This window comes from Mustela erminea, chromosome 7 (genome assembly GCF_009829155.1).
Source record: "Mustela erminea isolate mMusErm1 chromosome 7, mMusErm1.Pri, whole genome shotgun sequence".
NCBI lineage: Eukaryota > Metazoa > Chordata > Mammalia > Carnivora > Mustelidae > Mustela > Mustela erminea.
In genome coordinates, this window is record NC_045620.1 from 68,387,118 (window position 1) to 68,406,566 (window position 19,449).

At 52.4% G+C, this 19,449-nt stretch overlaps 1 protein-coding gene across 1 annotated transcript in view; it reads right to left on the reverse strand.

Moving 5' to 3' along the window:
* Nucleotides 1–19,206, reverse strand: part of KCNK12 (potassium two pore domain channel subfamily K member 12) — a 52,914-nt gene extending 33,708 nt beyond the window's left edge. Inside the window, exon 1 of the mRNA XM_032352040.1 lies at nt 17,453–19,206. Coding sequence (XP_032207931.1) covers nt 17,453–17,843 — 391 coding nt within the window. The 5' untranslated portion in view covers nt 17,844–19,206. The remainder of the gene's footprint in view (nt 1–17,452) is intronic.
* Between the last annotated feature and the right edge of the window lie 243 nt (nt 19,207–19,449).

Below are 19,449 nucleotides of genomic sequence, written 5' to 3' on the forward strand. Positions count from 1 at the left end.
CACAGCAAACTCTTACTTCACTCCACGTCTTTGCTCAAGGGTCATGTTGCCAGAGGCCCTTTTAGATCACCCAGTTGAAGACAGCACCCCCATTTCCATTGCTCTTTTATTCTCTTAATTTGCTTTTTTCTTTTTGTAGCCTTCGTTCCCATCTGACACTTCTTTTTTTCTATTTTTTCCCTTGTGATGAGACCCCCCTTTTTTAAAAAAGATTATTTATTTATTTCTTCATTTGACGGGGGAGAGAGAGAGAGAGAGCAGCACAAGCAGGGGGAGTGGCAGGCAGAGGGAGAGGGAGAAGCAGAGCCCAATGTAGAGCTTGATCTCAGGACTCTGGGATCATGACCTGAGCAGAAGGCAGATGCTTAGCTAATTGAGCCCCCAGGTGCCCCTGACACTTATTTAATGACTGACTTCCTCAGCTAGAATGTTAGCTCTTTACAGTGGGGACTTTGTCTACTTGTTCACGGCTGGACATGGAAAGTGAAATCAATCACTGCCACACATACACACATAAACACACTGCGTCCCTACCTCAGATTTTTCTGGAACTCTGTAGTTTGAGACTCCTTGATACATAAAACATCTTGGTGCCCTCAAAGGGCTGGGAGGAGCTCTACATGACATATATTTTAGTACAGTGGCCTCACTCGGGCGTTGGAAACCCTGGAAACATTACAAGAGGAAAAGGCCAGGGCCTCGCAGATGCTGGCTCATTCGATCATATCACATGCAAAAGTTGGGCCTCTCCCTGCAGGGTCTGAATCATCTCCTTCCTCCCTTCTCAGCTCTGGGGAGTGGGGCAGGGTCAGGAACTGGGATAGAATTAATCAGAGTACTCGGCTCCAAGTCTGCAGCTGGAGTGCCCTTCAGTCATAAACAGATATAAAAGAAGAATTTTTTATGGAAAAACCATTTAAAAAGAAATAAAGCAGAGATTTATTTGGAGGTGAAGGTGGCTCTAGGAACAAAGACACGATGAATTAAGGTCACTGCTACACACCAACCTCTGTTGCAGACTTGCCCCCCTTCCCTAGCACCATTCTCAGCTGCCGGGCACCAGAGGCTGCCCTCTGCAATCTGTGAGCCAGGGGTGAGGGGCTGCCCTGCTGAGCCCAGATTTGGGGAGGGGCTTTCTCCTCCGGCTTCAGCCTGACTTCACTCCCCACCTTCTGTGCAGTTGGAGCCTCCTCAACTGCCTTCCCCCCATTATTAGACACACACAACTGGATGTATTGTAGAGATCCACAGGCTCACTCTCAGTCCCCTTCCCTGGGCCCTTGTGTGTGGCCTTCATGCTGAGAAACGGGGGCAGAACAGAGAACAGGAAAACCCAAGAGCAGTAGAGATACTGTTGAGTCACGATGAGCGCTAGTCACTAGATCCTGCCATTCAGTTTCTGAATACGCCTCTCTCAGCTTCTCCTCTGGTCCTTTCCAAGGGCCACAGGATGCCTACCCCTATCCCAGGCCGTTTCCACCCCATTCACTCTGCACACAGGTATTCAGCATCCCAGATTGCCATATAAACAGATGAACAAACATTTATGGCCTCTTGGCCTATTATATGAGGGTCTTCCCTGAAACCCTGTGAGGCAGACGTTATTGTGGGAAAGACGTGTATGTGGCTGCTGAGTCCAGTGTGCCAAATTCGGCTAGCTCTTTGTTCCATGTGTGTACGCCAGTAGCTATACAGTAAAATTATAACCATCATAGATCATGAGCCACTTAGAGCTCATGAAGAAACAATACACATTGGCAGTCCTTTTGAATGAGTTTGGAATCACACTGCAGTTCAGAGCTAAATATACAAACTAAGTACCTACTCCTCAAGGATTTACCACCCATATACACATGTAAGCTCCCCATAAAGTGCAGGGGACAGCTGGTAGTGGGCTGATTTAAATGTTGGAGGTGAAGAGCCAGAACGAGGTACTTCACAATTATCTGGCTGTTTCCCGGCAGTCTAGAGAATGACAATTTAGACTAACTAGATTGCCTGATTTAATGATCTAGTATATAGTGACTGATCAGCCAGAACGCTCCTCGGAAACACTATCCTCACAGTGCAGTCCTGCTCAGGAACATGCAATGGCTCCTTACTGCTCTGCAGGCCAAGGCCAAACATTTCTGCCTGCGTTTTCAAGGCCCGCTGATGGGACCCAAACCTATAAAATCCGTTTTTCCTGTCATTGCTCCATAACATGCCTCAGACTGGCTGGTCCTGATGTCTCTCACTGTTTCTCCAGCTTCCCTATCCTGTAGCTCGAGAGGTGGCATCAGACACAATGGAAGGAGCAAAGGCTCTAGGGTCAGAGAACACAGCTCAGGGTCTAGCTTTGCCACTCACAGTGTGATCTCAGCCACATTATTTATTAATAAAAACAGTAGCTCTTAGAGTGCCTATTAAATGCCAGGGCCAGATTAAGAACTGCACTCATTATCTCCTGTCACTCTCCCGACAACCAGTGAGATAGCTGTTGTCATTACTTCCATTTAAAGATGCAAACACTGAAGCTCTGGAAGTTCATTCATTTGTTCAGCAAACACCCGGAGCTATGCTTAGTGACAGGAATGTAACCATGCATGAGAGAGAGAGGAACCCGGCTCTCAAGGAGCAGGGAGTGGCCAGAGGTTGGGCAACAGAGAAACACACAGATAGATGAACCAGACGATTTATGAAAGTGGTTTATGCTCTAATAACACATGGGAGTGTAATGAGCAAGGGTCATGGGGTGGGAGGACTGCTCAAAGGGGTACATTTTAGATTTTGACATTGAGACCTGAATGTGGTTGAGTGGTCAGCCATGCTGAGACGCACAGAACAGTGCTCTAAGGAGCAGAGACAGCAAGTGCAAGTACCCTGAGGTCTAACATCCACTTTGGGTGGAGTGACAGGAGCGTAAGGAATCCGATTTCCTGCAACCGGGAAGTCACTGAAGGCTTTCAAGTGGAAAACTGGACAAGAACTTGATCTGATTATACCTTTAAAGATCTCTGTGGCAGCTGTGTCGAGAAGAGGTTGTCCCGATGCAGACAGGAAGCTGAGAGTTGGTTAGGAAACTGATGTAGTTGTTCCAGCAACAAGTGGCAGTGGGGGTCGGAGCAGACGGTAGTGATGGGCATGGGGATGAGGGGTTGGGATCAGCATATATTTTGCAGACTGCCCTGACAGGAGTTGATGATGGATTGGATATAGAAGGTGAGGGAGGAAGAGGAATCAGGACAGCTCCTTATGTTGGTGACCTTCATTCAGATAAGGAAGACTGAGCTGGGGCAGGAATCAAGTGTTCTATTGTTGGTCTTTTTAAGTTTTGATACCCAATTAGCCAACCACGTAGAGATGTCAAGGAGGCAGTTGGACCTCTGGTCTTGAAGGTTAGTGGGGAAGATTGGGGTTATTCTTGTGGAAGTCATTAAGAGATAGACAGGGTTTCAAGCCATGGGCTGCAAGGGGATGGGAGTAGGCAGACCCAAAATATGCAACTTTGGTATAGGATTATTCTGAGCTGAAGGCAATGGAGAAACAGCAGACGCAAGAAAAGCCCTCTGCCCATCTATCTGCCTAAATGTAGGGTATGAAATTTCCTTTGTGAAGATATCTTCCTTTCCCTCGACCATACCAGAAAGAACTCCTAATCACCAGAGACACTCTTACCACCCTAGTACTGCCTGAGATTGAGTCTGCATAAGAAATCCTACTAAAGAGGTGCCTGGGTGGCTCAGTGGGTTAAGCCTCTGTCTTTGGCTCAGGTCATGATCTCAGGGTTCTGGGATTGAGCCCTGCATTGGGCTCTCTGCTCAGCAGGGAGCCTGCTTCCCTTTCTTTCTCTGCCTGCCTCTCTGCCTACTTGTGATCTCGCTCCCTGTCAAATAAATATATAAATAACCTTTTTAAGAAATCCTACCAAAAAACCTTTGTTTCATTAGTTTCCCCTGACTACAATTTACCACTCCTAGAAAGCTAAACCCTCTTTCCTTTGTCTTATAACTTCACAATTTATTAAGATGGCATATAAGCCCCTAGCCCAACTGCTTCTTCGAGAGTATTCAGTTCTTTCCTTAAAAGGCCTCCAGGCAGAAACATAATAATACCTTTGTCCTGCAAATCTGGCCTTTGTCAGTTTAATTTGCAGGCCCCAGAAACTGAATATAAGAGGGTAGAAGAAAAAGACTTTTGCTCCCCCACAAGTGAAATGAGACTGTCTGAAGAGAGGGCAGAGAGAAGGGCCTGAGGACCGACTTTGGGGCTCTCCAACACTGAAAGGCCATACAGAGGAAGGGACCCAAGGAAGGAAACTGAAGAAGGCAGTCAGGGAGGATAAAAGAAAGCATGTTGTCCCAGAAGCCAAGAGAATAGAGGATTTCAAGAAGGAGGAGTGGTCAGCCATGTCTAATATTGCTGAGATGGAGATGCTGAGATGGGAGATGCTGAGATGGAGATGCTGAGATGCTAAGAGGAGAACGGGGAAGTCATCATCGAATTTGCAGGAGGCTGCTGGGAAACTTGCAAGTTCAGACTCCGGAAAGGTGGCGTGACCTCTTGATTGATGTGGATCCGGAAGAGAAGGGAGGGGAGAAGGGAGATATTGACTACCCTTCTGAGAAGTTTTCCTGTACATGGGAGCAGAGAAAGGAGGAGGTAGCCGGAGGATGATGCAGGGGTCAAGGGAGGGGTCTATTGAGAAGGGAGAAAATACAGCATGTTTGTTGTTTTTTTTTTTAAAGATTTTATTTATTTATTTGACAGACAGAGATTACAAGCAGGCAGAGAGGCAGGCAGAGAGAGAGGGGGAAGCAGGCTCCCCGCTAAGCGGAGAGCCCGAAGCGGGGCTCAATCCCAGGACCCTGGAATCATGACCTGAGCCGAAGGCAGAGGCTTTAACCCACTGAACCACCCAGACGCCCCAATACAGCATTTTTCATACTCATCGAGGACACTCTGATAATGCATGGGTGTGGGTAATGGCAGGAATGGAATCTTTGAGCAAGTTAAAGGGGATGGGTGGACAATTCATCTGCTGTCATAACAGGGACAGCCACTACATATAGTGAGTAGATTTAGGGGTGTGAGGATAAGAGAGTCCCTCTCTGATTACTTTCATTTTCTCCGAGAAGTGTGAGCAGAGCGAGGGGTATGGGAGGCTGGAGGTTGGAGGGGCAGGGAGAAGGGGTGAACTGACATGGTAGGAAGGCGGTAGGAGGGCCTGCCAGTTAGAGTTCCCAGCTGGTACCCAGGGATCACTAAGGTAAAGTTGGATCAGCCAGCATGTTTGCATTGTTTTCTTCTGCCACAATCAGCTGCTTGGGTGCGGGAGGGGAACAGGTGGAAATCTGATGCTTTGATGGTGGCAGAGCAGGGGTAAGGGCCCAGCACACACGGAGAAGGGCAAGGAAGTTAAGGGTCCCTGCAGAGGGAGTACATCTAGGCTGGATTACAAAAGAAGCGAGGTCCCAAACAAGATGACAGAAACATAAGAGCAGGACACCGTAGGTCCTGAGGTCCCAGGATCGCTGTTTGGGAGGCAAGAGAGGAGGAGAGCGGGCAGGACGGGAGATGGTGGTCAGAGGCAGGGATGTCTGGAGTCAAACACTCTGAAGGTAGGGCAGGGTCATAGCAAGGACAGCGGGAGAACTGCATACCTGCAGAGGGGGACTGAGAAGAACATAGTGGTTGATGAGATGAGATGGTTGAGGGACAGGAGCCTTGGGTCTTTGATGGGTCACCCTCGGCAGACGGGGGCAGGAAGCAGGGGAAGGCAGTGTGCAAGGCTTCCTCAGTGATCAAGGAAGAGACATGTCCCAGCAACTGGCTAGGGAAAGACCAAGCTGAAATTCAAACCCCAGACCAGGGCTCTCGGCCTTCTCCCTGTCCCCTGTGTCACACGGCAAGGCATTGGCTGGCAATGCAGATTTCTTCATTCTGCAATAACGGGCACTGCTCCACTGAGCAGCACGAGCTGGGGAGCTTGGTATGGCCCCTTCTGCACAGTAGGTGTGCTGTCCAGAGTGCCACCCCGTGGGTGCAAGGGCACACTAGCCACAGAAGTTCCTGGGCACTCCTGCTTCTCAGATGCCCACCAGACCGTGCAGTGTACTCACTAATGTGACCACAGTCTCCTGCCATTACGGACTGTGCTGCCTCAGGGGTTTGGGGCTTGTGCATAGGTGGTGATGGTGATGGCAGCACAGGGGACTGCATACGGCTGTGGGGCCTGGACACACTGGTTGCACAGTGCAGTTCACTCCGCACACCAAGGTGCTTGGCTCTACTTCCAGGAGCCCTGGGATGACTCCCTCTGCAAACTGAAGCTTTCTTGGACAAGGTGAATCGTCGTCAGATTTTCACATTTTACTTTTTCATAAATGGGTGCCTAGGTAAACTTGAGAATCTTGGAAACAGCCATTCAGCCCACAGATATTCCTGGAGCCTCTCCCATGTGCCAAGCCCTGTGCCAGCCAACCGGGGGCATGGCAGAGATCAGAAGACACAGCTTCCCCCACCCCACCCCACTTCCCATGGGGGCTAGCAGGGTAGGGCCCTGCAGTTCTGCTTCCAAAGAAAGGGTCCTCTTTCCTGCCTCCTGCCTGGGGCCTTCTTCCCTAGCACTGGCTCACCTGCCATCTCACCTTTCCTTCCTTTCCCTACCCTCCATTTAAAAATAGAAGCCAGCCATCAAAACCTGCATGGTCTCCAAAGTGCACTCTGCCCTCCTCAGAAATGCCAACAAGCTCAGTGTGGGCAGAGTTTTGTGTGTTCCTTTCCCTCTGGGCCCGGGCTGTTTCTGCAGCATTTCTGGCAGGCCCCGGTATGAGGAGCTCGGAATTCAGAACACTTGGCAGCAGGGAATGAGATCGCGGCCATTTGGAAAGGATTAGGAAGAAGTTACACGGAGTGTGGTTTGGGGTTTGTGTTTATCTCAACTGTAACTTTCCAGAAAGCTGGGACACCCAATTCCAATAAAAGCCTCCCCAAGTATTTTTGGGAGGCATTGTGATGGCGCTGGATTGTGTGGGTGGAAGTGGTTTTTCCCCAGTTTGTGCAGTGGGCTCAGTTACTGGGAAAACTTCTGTCCAATTTGTGAACCAACATGTGGTTCCCAAGGGATGTGCCCTGGGCAAGTGGGGAAGGTAGCACTGCTGGGCTGAGGGAAACAATTCAGTAGGGCCTTCTTCGGCTAGGGACCAGGGCCTGTGGCCAAGGGCAGGCCAGACAGGGAATCAGTCGGTGGGAGAGCTGGGACCAGAAGCCTGGCTTCATTGTTCAGGACTGAACTCCTGCTACCACTCCTGGGGTGACGGGCTGAGGCTCAGAATCGGCTGGTGGTGTTTCCCGCCAAAGATCATGCAGGACCCCAGGCAGGGTAGGAAAGGACTCAAGAGAGCCATGGAGGCAACACCGCCAGCGAGGGGAAGCCCCGCCAGCAGGAGCTGGCTGCCCGCTGCACCTCTACCAGCCGATGAGAGATCGTTAAACCAGTGGCCCAGCAGAGGGGCCGGAGCCCAGCCTGCCCCTCCAGCTCCAGGGCAGAGGGAGAGGGAGGCGCAGGGAGATTCCTGGAGCCCAGCCTGGGCCCAGCTTTTTGCATTTAAAAGAAAATTTTTTTTTATTACTATGTCTAGCAGTCCAAGGTTTTCAGTTACTCACACTCATTTATTCATTCCATCCATTCAACATACGTTGATTAATCACCTATTTTGTGCCAAGCATTCTGCTCCATGATTTACAGAAACTATCTCTTTGCTTTAATTATCTCCATCTATCTCCAGACACAGTGCCCCTTTATGGTAGCTGTTTGGTGCACAGCCATTATTAACTACAGCAGTGACAAACCCCACTAAGACAGAGCTCCTAGCCTGGAAGAAGAGGAAGGGAGAGTAATTTCTGACACCTACTACATGCTGGGTCCTGGGGCAGCTTCTGACATGGCTTGCATTATTTCCAGGGACACCGGCATAGAGACAAAGAGTTACCACAAGCCCAGGGGCAGAGGGACTTCACGGAAGGTCTCACGCTAGTGGCCCCTTTTAAGCTGGGCCTTGAGGACCAAGTTCACTGGTAGAAGATGGAAAAAAAGGGGAGAACATCTCGGGTGGAAAGATCACCACAAGCCATGGCCTAGAGGCTTACAGTGCCTGTTATTTGTGGGTGGGGTGATGGGAAGGGTTGGGGTGGAGTGGGGTTGGGGAGGGGTAGCCAGAAGTTAAGAGCGGCTAGAGGCAGGGTGGGGGGTGGTACGCTGGCAGGTGCTTGGTTTCATGTGCTCCTGAAACATCTGGGAAGGTTTGCCTCCAGGACATGACCTTGAGCAGAGTCTTCCATAAGGCAGTTGGCCCTCAGAAATGGAGCTGGCCCAGTCCCCAGACTTTGCTGGCTGGTGTGTGGACCTTCTGGTTATTTGGTTTTGTGTTCCTGCCTCTCCGTGTCCACTGCTGCTAGCCCAAGTGCAAGGCTGAGGGCCCTGAGATCCGGGGGTCCCCTCTCTGGGCCGGAGCTTGGCATTGAGTTCCGCACAGACTCCCAGAGTTCTGGTGAGCTCTGCACAAAGCACTGTGCTTGTCTGCCTTCTTTCATCTGCCTGGCAGCCTCCCTCACAGAGAGGAGTACGTTGTAGAGGATGGAAAGCTAGCAGCCCTTGGTTCAGTGTAGCCACTGGGGCTGCAGGGAGCACAGCATTGCCAAATCTGAGTCCCTAAATTGTGCTTGAACCCTTGCTGATACTCCTCTTATTCTCTTCCTCCACCCCCACCACCCAGCAGACCCCAGAATGGGCTCTGATCCTTCCCCATCCTTGGTAATGCAGGGCTCAGGCAGAGAGGATGCTGGGTGGTCAGGGTCCTGAATGCTCTATGCTGCCAATGACTCACTTGTTGTGTGAACCCAGGCAAGTCACTTGACCTCTCTGAGCCTATATCTTTGTCTGTGAAATGGGATAATAGCATCCTCTTTGGTGTCGTCAATAAACATGGGTGATAGCACAGTAAAGCGGCAAGCATGGCATATTTATGAGGGGGAGACCATCAATAAGGCTTCAGCTGTCCTCTTGCTCCCCACAGCAAAGGCCCCAGTTGCTGGCAGGGTACAGTCTGAAGCGGGGAGATGCTGGCAGGCTCTGCAGCCTCCCCGTCCTACCCTAGGAGTCTGACTGGGAATGCTTTCTCTGCCTGTCAGGGGAGCTGAGGTAGTCCCCTGGAGAAAGAATGTCGGTGCCGTGGGGGCCTGATGACCTGGGGCACCACGCTGGCTCTGGCTCAGAGTGGGGCCGTTTGCTACAGCACCATCCTCCAAAGGCCTCCACCCACAGTCCCAGCACCAGGCCCACCTCAGAGAAGTGTGGCTGAGCCTGACTTCAGCTGACGCTGGGCTCTGCCTGTCCCAGCTCCACGTCCTGCCCTGAAGCCTGGGACCTGCCAGGAGGGCCCAGCCCATGAGGGTGGGCAGGGGGTGGGCTCACCAGGCCTCTGTTCTGGGAGGGGGGAACAGAGAAGTGTCAGGCGAAACTGGTCTAACCACCACTCATTCATTTGGTGTTTTTTAAAAGATGAAAGAGCGCACACACGTGAAGCATTATTAAGACATTCTAGTTGAGGAACGAAAGAAAATGCATTTTAAAAAGCACCCTCCCAAGCCAGTTATGCAACAGTGCAGGACAACCACACGCCCCAGAGACAGTGACCAATGAGAGGGCAGCAGAGGCCCCGCTGCAGGGGTGGCTGAGGCCCAGAGGGCTGTGCACAGGGTGGTAGATGTGGCTGAGCTGAGGGGGATGAGTAGTGCCTCAGTTTCCCTCGTGGACAGTGAGGCAACATGGGGCTTGCCAAAGGGGCCTGCCTAGCTCTGGGCAGCTGATGCTTCCCCCGGCCAGGCACTCAGTGCACATGGCCTAGCTCGTTCAGTCCTTACAATAGCACCCTACAGGGCAGGAACCATCACTGTCCTCACTTCCCAGAGGAGACCCAGGTGCAGGGAAGTACACGCACTCACCAGGAGCGCAGGGCTAGTAGGTGGCAGAACGGGGACTGGGGCTCCGGGTGGGTTGCAGAGCCGGTGTGTTCAGTCTCAACTACACTGCCTTGGGACAATAGGAGCAGATCACCTTCCAGGACATGGGGACATCAGAGCTGGAAAGGACACCAGGGACTCTGGGTACTCGTTCCTTTTAGGAATGGAGAAACTGAGGCACCGGGTGGTGATGAGTCCTGCCTTAAGCCACGCAGTCAGTGAGGGGCAATAGTGGGTCTCAACTGCGGTCCCCTGATTCGTCACTGCTCCTCTCCACCGGGCTAGTACAGGTGTGGCCTGGAGACCAATGATGGGGGTATCCCTAGGAGCTTGTTAGGAATGCAGAGTCTCAGTGTTCCCCAGACTTATGGGCCAGAAACCTGCATTTTGACAAGAGCTCAGGGATCCATATGCACTTTCTAGTTTGAGAAGCCCTGCTTTGTGCTGCTCTACTTTTCTGGTCTGCGCTGTTACTGTGAGTACAACAACATTGTATCCAGATACAGTACAAGCTGCAATTAGAAAATTCTGGAAGCTCCATCCCAGGCTCACGTTGGGGTGAGTCCTCTGGTATCTCGGGGAGGCGACAGAGCCGGTCCTCCTGAGCTTGGTCTTTCTTGGGCTCAGGTATACCAGCCACCACTGACCTGCTGCCCAGGTGAGAGCTTAGCACTGAGCTGGGGGTTACCAAGCCCAGGGAAGAAATACAACTCAGGGTCCAGAGCATTGCTGCTGATGGCTAGCGGACGAGGCCTAGATTCCCGTGAGGAAAACCTAAGGCCTGGAGGCTGGCCTGCGAATGGCGGGTTCAGGATAGAATTTCCTGGGGCGGAGACTGGCAGCAGGGGTGGTGGCCAAGAGCTTGCACAGGGCTGAGGGCCAAGGAGCTTTGGTTCTTTCTCTGCTCTCTCCCTGCCCCTTCCTGTGTACTATGAAAGGTTCTTCCCAGTTCCATGGAAGGTCCTATGTCCCCACAGCCTCAAGACCCTCCGCCTCCCCACTCTTCCCTACAGAGAAATCCCGTCACTGTCCCTGAGTGCAGTGAGAGGTAGAGACGGCCCAGCATGCCCCCCGCACCCCCACCCTCAACCTGGTTGCTGGCTGGCAGCCCCTGCCCCTGCCCTGGGTCCTGGGGAAGTCAGCGGAGCTAGGCAGAAGACTGGGACAGACTCCAGTTACTCCCTGTGGGAGTAACCGCAGGAACGCAGTGGCCTTTTGCTCTGTCTCTCGGTTCCTCTGAATCTGAGGCAGCCACGTAAGGGCAAGGAGAGTTCCACTGTAGCTGGCAGGGCTGGGGGCACCGAATCCATCTTCAAACACAGACCACCTTCAGATGGAGCGGGAGCTTTTCCCTGGAGGATGCCTCCAAGGCACCCGAGTTATTTGCTGTTCCTCTAGTGTCCTACTGTCCTCTCTACATGCTCTTCCCCTTTCTCCTTCGTGTAATGCTCCTCTGACTTGCTATGTAGCCTCTCTCCCTCTCTGAACATTATGTGAAATGAGGAACAAGGCTAAATTAGCCCTCTTCAGGTGGGTCTTAGAGGAGCTCTAGGGCTCCTTGGAGAATCTGCGGGGGAGAGCATAGCATCTGAGGGTAGGCCTGCTGGGCAGGCCTCCAGCCCCTGCCTCTAATCAGAGGAGATTTGCTACTGTCTGTTTTCTATAACGGGATGCTTTTGGCTTTTTTTGGCAAGATGGTCTAAATGCTTGTGAGAAGTTCTGGAGGACTTTTATAGTACCGTCCAGCTGGAATCCCCTAGGAGGTAGATCTTTGATCCATGTGGCACAATTCTGGACCATTCCAGGCTGGCGCCCAGGCAGGGCTAAGGCGAAGGATGCTCCCCCTCAGCTGGCTTGGCGCAGGAGTGCAGGGGACAGGAGGGAAGAGGGTCCAGGTACTGGACCTCTCTCTCAGTCTTTAATGGTCTGGCAGCTACTCCCATCTGTTCTTTGTTCCTGCCCTTCTTCACTTACCCAAAACTTCCCAAAGGAAGCACCTCTCATGAAATCAGTGCAGACTGACAGTGTCAAAGCCACAGCCTTGTTCAAGGGGTGGCTCAGCCTCTGGGACTGAATGCAATCATGGGGAAAACAAAGTGGCCTGTTTCCGTGGAATAATCAGCTGGAAAACTGTGCAGTCTCTGCTAGGCCATGTAGAGGCTCAGCTTGGGGGAGACCAGAGAGTCCCTCACTCTGAAGGGGCTGGCCACCGAAACCAGGAAGACAGCAGTGTCTACTGACTCAGCAATTTCACCCCTGGGAATTCAACCTAAGGAGATATTACAGAAAGAAAAGGCCATCTGCATAAAGAAGATTGCTGTGGCATTACTCAAAATAGCCCTAAACAGGGAACTACCCAGCTTCCCAGCAATAGGGGTAGTAAATTATAGAACATCAACCAGATGGAATATTATGCACCCACTAAAATTAGCATGGGAAGGCAACGTGGAAGCATGGAAACAACACTGAGGATAAAACACTCACGAATGGGAACTGGCTCCACACAGATCAGAATTTTTTCTTTTCCCTACAAAAGGTGTGACAGAGAATGGCAGCTGTATCATGAGTGATTCGCTGTGTAGTTCACTAAAGAAATCATGATTGTCTCCCACATGCTGGGGCCAGGGCTGGGGGCTGAGGATGGGGCGAGGCTGAGAATGCCTTTCCTGCTCTCCATCTAGCACCTCCCATCTAATCCTGAAGCTCTTCCCTAAACGTCCTTCAAAGTTGTCACAGCATCGTCTTTCAATAAGAAGTGGTCGGTAAGGGCAATATGGGAGGAGAGGTGCTCCTCTTCTTCCTGGGAATGTTCCTCAGCTCCCGGGATCTCACAGCCACCTCCGGCTGGATTACAGACATGTCAGGAAAAAACCAAATGTCAATGTGGTAGTGACATTTCAGTCTTATAATGTCTTAGTTTCCTTTGAAGCAAAAGCCGCTTTAAAAACCCATGTTAAAACGGAGGAAAAAAGTTAGGACTTGTTACTAATCTCACGGCTGAATAATTAAGTGTGCCTAATTCTGAAAGTAGCAGGCGAAATTATGCAGTGCCAAAGTGACACTTCTCATACCTACACCATCCCGTCTACAGCAGCGTGGTTTTGACTTTATAGCTTAAATATGCTGCCAGAAAACCTAATAAAAGGAAGCAAAAATATTTCTGTTTATATCAGGCTGCCATTTGAGAAAGACTTTTAAATATGTTCTTCCCCATGTGTAAATCTGACAGCCCTTGCATAATTAAAACCCCAGTGGAGAGTTTCCTCTGAATCTTTTCAAAGTAAACCAGTAAAACATCTTTTAGGCTGTGAAATGATGGATTAATACTTGGCCGTCTCTGAGCAAGAACACTGCCTCCAAGAATATTGTTTGGGGTTAAAAGAACACAGGCCACCATCTCTATCTGTGGGAGTTCATGTAATCACAGGAGATGCAGGTAACGATGTGCCCAGGGGCACACACGCATCTATGATGAGTTCTGCTCATCTCGGATTTTGTTAAATGGAGGACCAGATAAACGAATGCTCTCACATTAAAGCAAACTTGATTTCAACCCCTTAGGAACATGTCACATAGCATAAATGAAAGAAATAATAATGACCCAGGATTTCATTTCAGTGTGAGCCATCAAGATGAATGATTTAGACCGCAGAGTGGTTTTTTTTTTTTACTGCTGAACAATCACAGGCAGTGATTCCTGGATCTGTTCCATGTGGACACACATGTGTCTATGCCTAGCTTTGGGTATGGGACCCTGTTCCAGCTAAATGTCCATACAAAGAGTTTATGTTATTCTGATGTTCCATCTAACCCTAAATACACATGGTAACACCTGAACTTTTCTTCTATGTCTCCCTCTAGCTAAAGGCCCATTCCTGCCCCTTCTTCCCCTTCCCTACATGTGTGCATGCATGCATAAACACATGCACACATGTGCATACACACACACACACACACACACCCCAACCCCAGGGCAACAAAAGGCAGAAAGCAAGTGGTTTCTATCTTATACCATTCTGATAAACATCACAATGTCTCCTACTCGCTAGCACCTTTGCCTCGCTAGCACTCGCTTGCCTTCTCAGTTTAGACCTGCCAGATGCTTCTAGTCTGTCTGACTTCTAAGATATGTTTGATCCTTCATGCTTTCTCTGGACTTAATCAGTTGTTGGCCTGACCAACAGACAAGACCTCCTGCTCAGCCCTGCCCTGCTGTCAGACCCACACACACCCACACCCATTATTAAATACTTCAGTCTCAAACAAGGATGTGCCCACCAATTATATGCATGAATTTGGTAGACTGAACACTGCATAACATGGATTCTGCACCCAGCTGAACATATAATTAACTGTGACCTGAAACAAGTTCCTTAACACTCTGCACCACATGGTATTGGACTGAAGGTCTCCTCCTTGTTCTAGTCCTCTTTAGTGAAAATAGCCAGGATATGCCACCCATAAACAGTGTGATCCATCTCTTGTTGGAATATACTTTAACCTGTGTCTCATAGGATAAGCTTTAACTTTTCAAAATCTAGCACCAGGTCTGACATACACAATATATCATATTTATAGAATAAACAAAAGAAGGTTTTTAAAAAAAAAATCTAAAATCTAGATGCATCATTTAGCAGGGTCCATACAAACACAAAAAAGAAATGTCCACACTGCAGCATGAACCATATACACCATGATCTTCAATGATCAGATAAAGTGCATGCGAATTTCTCACCGGATAAGGTGACAGGCATACAATCCTTTTGGACTGAGCTTTGGCTCCCTGAGCTGCTAAATCCATAAAAGCACCAACACTAACAATAATTGTCTCTGAAGACTCAGAGCATTTAAGGGAAAGAAACTATGTAAGCAGAAGAGAAACTGACGTATGTACGTCTTTAGTTAAATCTCATCAAAGTATATTTTGCAAGAGAAGGGTGAAGTGACAACCATGCTACTTCGGGATTCAGCAGAACTTATCTAACGGACAGAAGTGACTGAGTTGAACCACCGGCTCAGACCACTAGAGCAGGTGGATAACTGACAGTGATGCTGCTGCTCGCTTGGCTGTCCTGGCATCCCTGCAGAGGTCTAGTTCAATGCTAAGCCGTCCACAGCCTAGTTCTGGTCCCTGAGTGCAGCTCCCCTGAGAGCTACATGTCTCCCTGCAGCAGATTTTGGAAACAGTGTGCTGGGTCATTCGTAACACAGCCACATGCTTGAGTGTAGCCCTCCTACACTGCTTGCCTACATCTGAAAACACAAATCTAGAAAGAGAACATAGCTCCTTTCTGCTTGACTAAAGAACAGCCAATCCTGCCAGTACATTAAAGACTGGGGCTTGGAACAATTTGCTAACACACAGACTTGATTTTGTGCAAAGACTGAGAGGAGCTTTAGGAGCTGTGGCTGGGCAGTGAATGAAGAAATTGATGAGAGTGCCATCCGAGAGGCGCTGAGACCACAGGTCATTGGCATGGGGCCCGATTCTCGTGGACTCACTGCCTGTAGGGGAAGAGGACGCTGCTAACACCCTTCCCTTTAGCCTGTGAGTTTCATTAGGAAGCTAAAGCCAGAGCATGCAAGTGGGAGAGAAACGCTGTCACCGCCCATTATGTGCACAGGTGTGCCTCTAGGTGCAGGAAAGCAAAAGGGTGTGTTTACAAGAGGAAGAACACAAATCCATAATGAGCTATGAATGCATGATGTCATCCTCTAGGACTAAGCATCCTTAGTACTTTTAAAGCACTTAAAAAAAAAAAACTCTAGTTGCTATAGCAACTTGATGCAGCTCTTAAAAGGGGATTTTTTTCCAGGGGGTCATTTTATATCTTCAATCACCATAACAACATGATATAGCTTTTAAAGTGTATTTTTATCCAATTTGTGTGTGCTTTGGGCTTGGGCCATATTTGCCTTTTCTACTTAAAATAATCAGATCAAGCATGACACACGAAAAATCATTGAAGGAAAGGAAGCCCTTTCGTAGACTATACATATACACTCAGAGACACATCTCTAGCTGCTCATATCCTGCACATGCATGAAGTCTTTCTCTGTCTCCCAGCAGCCATCCGCGATGGCTTACACTGGCCAGTTAGTCTGTGCCTGTCTCTGAGCTGGCATACCAAACTAGCCCAGAACCTACCCACGGAAGTTGTGTCCATACAATCCCCCACTTCTCAGCCCAGTGGATCCAGCCCCCTCCTCCAAAACTACCACCAGGAGATGTTGCCTTGGGGTGACTAGTGATATGGCCAGCCCAATGCCTTCTTCCACCCTGAGACTCAAAGCAGGAGCAGATGGGACACACAAAATCTCACCAAAGTGGAAATCCTGTGTTTATTCTGCACTCTGTAGTAGCTGGGGAGGAGGTCTGTTCACATGACACCCAGGGTCCAGGGAAAGGGAGGGCGGGGAAAGTGGATGACAGGAGAAGAAGACAGACCTGGAAGGGGTGGAGTGGGGAGCAATAAGTGGTTCCAGATTCTCTTCGGGAGAGGTTCAGAGAAAGGGTAAAAGTGGGAGAAGTGGGGGGACTTACTAAAAGAGTACTTACACAGCATGTTGTGTATGGTTGTGAAACCGTGAGCTGCTTGTACCAAAAATAAGGAAAAGGGATAATAAAAAGTATAGAGAAACCAGCCCCCTCCCCCACCCCACCCAGCTACCCCCTTGTGCCACTATTGGTTGGAAAAGATGGCAGGGTAACAGGAGAGGTCAGGAAATTGGAGAAGCCGTGAAGAGGGTGGAAGGAGAAGGGGACGGCGGGGAGCAGAATGAGAGCGCTGAAGTCCTGGCCCCCCAAGTCAGACCGGCTTTTCTTTGGAGGAGGTGAGGTGTAAACCGTAGGAGAAGCGGGTGGGAAGGAGATCAAGGAAAGTGGTCGCCCTCCCCAGGGTAAAGGGCTGGAGGATACTGAAGGAAAACGCGTGGCGAAAGAAGAAAGGAAGGAGAAAGAAATAAAAACGCTGTGAGTGGAGGTAAAAGGGCTTCTCAAATCACCTGGATGAGGAAACGGACCCAGGGGGCGCGAGAAATGGAACGAAACAGCAGGCCCTGACGCTTGTTCTCTTTAGAAGAGAAAACTGAGGCGCACAGAGAGGTTAAGTCATCGAGCTGGTAAGTGCTGGAGCGCGCGGGCGGCCGCGGGTCAGCCCAGCGCCTGGGTGAGGGTGCTCCCCATTAGGCACACTGCCTGCGAGTCACCTCTGGGTGAGGACCAGAGACTGGCCTCTCCGGGCACTTCCCGCGCGGACAGCCGGTTAAGAAAGAGAAGGGTCAGGAGGAGGGGGACGGGTGGAGAGGTGAGGGCAAGACGAAAGCAGGCGGTGGGTTGTTAGAAGGTAAGTGGGGGAGCCGAGAGACGCGGACCAGCCTCGGAGCCGTGGAAAGGGCGGCAGGTAAAAGGCACGGAGAGGAAAAGACGCGCGCGGGGCGCGCCGCTCACCTATGGTCGATACCACGGTGCCCACGAAGTAGAAGGCGCCGGGGAAGTCCCAGCGCGGGCGCAGCGCGTCGGCTCGGACGCCGGCGGCCAGCGCGGCCTCGTAGTGCCGGAGGAAGGCGCGCAGCTCCGGCTCGGCCACGCCGTGCGCTGCGCTGAAGTTGCGCAGCGTGGCGCCCCAGCGCGCCCGCGCCTCCGCCTCGCCCGGGCTCTCGAGCGCGGAGAAGACAGTGGCGCCTGCCACCAGGTAGAGGCCGATGAGCGCCGCCAGCAGCACGAAGCGACCCGTGTCCTCGTTGAGGTGCGAGCGGCGGCAGCAGCAGCAGCAGCAGGAGGGGCGCGGCAGGCGGCGGCGGCAGCGGCGGGGCGGGGGCCGGGGGCTGCGGGAGGACATGGTCCGGAGCTCAGCCCCGGGGCCGGGGCGGCTCTCGGGGCCCGGGCCGCGACATCCCCCCCGCGGGAGCAGAAGCGTGAGGATGGTGGCCAGGGGTCGGGGGCCGCCGCGGAGCCCCTTGCCGCCTCCCCCAGAGCCCGGACGGCGGGGCGCCTCGCCTCCGCCTCTGCCTCCTTGGCGCTCAGGCCGCACACGGGTCCCGAGGCCCTTCGAGCGCCCGGGCTGGGACGCTCCTCTCCGCGCCCCGACGCCTCGTCGGCTCCCGCGGCTCCTCACCCGCGACCCTCGGGTGCAGGGGTCTGAAGCTAGGCCCCTGCCGCCCTATGGCCGGCGTCCGCGGGGCCCCGGGCCTCATACTCCTCTCCAGACAGGCCGCGGGCTGCGGGCGGGGCGGGCAGGGGAGCCCGGGAGTCTTAAGACTGGGACGCTGCAGCAGGGCACGAAGAAAGCCCCCGGGGGCGTCCCATGAGGCTTTCCCCCTCTCTGCGGCTCGCAGGCGCAGGCTGCGCTGGCAGTCCGCTCCCACCCCCGAGCCTGAGCTGGCGGCGTCGGCTTCGCAGCCTCAGAACAGAGCCGAGTCCCGGGAAGCGCTCCCTTTCCAGCTCCAGCCGGAGAGCCGCCCGGCACGGAGAGGCGGAGTCACCGGCGCCCGGGGCGGGGTGTTGGGCGGCGTGGGGAGGGGGGGAGATAAGGATGGGAAGAAAGGGGTGGGGAGTTGGGCTGCTGCGACGCCTCCCGGCCGTTCTGGAGGCACTAAATGCGGGGCACCGAAGCAGGTGTCCGGACTGCGGTGCTGGCTGCCACCCTGCCAGGGAACCCCGTCCGGCCCGTCCCTGAGCTTCGGCTCCGGAATCCCTTTCTTATCTCCAAGCTGCCGCCAAACTTTGCTCAACTTGAAGGTGCCTTGCGGTCTTAGGGGTTGGGGGCCACACGACGCGAATCTTCCAACACCTGGTTCTCGGACTGCAGTCCGAAGTTTAAGTTCCCTCTTGCTCGCTTCTTCCTGGATCCTTTCGCAGCGCTAGGTCTCTGATGGTTCCTTTGGAGAAATGATCCCGTATGGGAAGGAATGGGGATGGGGTCACTCGGCTCCAGGCGACCTGGGAATGAGGGCGTCTCCTCCCCTCCCAACCGAGCGGGCGGCCGGCGTCAGCACCGCGGACAGCGCATCGGTGCTGCAGCTCGGGGGCGGGCCGCGCTAGGGCTGCGGGGGCCTGCAGCGCGGGGCGAGGCCCGTCACCGTGCTGCGCGGTGCTCCCCAAACCCTGTTTCCTTTTCTCCTTCCTCTATGCCCTTCCCCCCAGTCGGCGGCAGGTACAGTCGCTGAGCAGCGTGTTGACAGGGCGAGGACGCTGCGGAACAGAAAGAGGGGAGGAGTCAATTGCGAGTAGGGGAACGAGGTGTCACCGGAGGAAGAAGCGTCCAGACCCACCCTGCTCCTGGGTCTTCTTTCGCCACCCTAGCTCCCTGACTTCTCCAGCCCGGGGTGGGGGAGCCTGGATAGGAACCTGGTTGAGCAGGGTTGGTAGAAGAGGTGCAGGGGAAGCTCGCTAGCGGGCTCCCCCCGAGGCCGGCGTGGGGGGCGGAGGAAAGGGTGTGCGGTTGA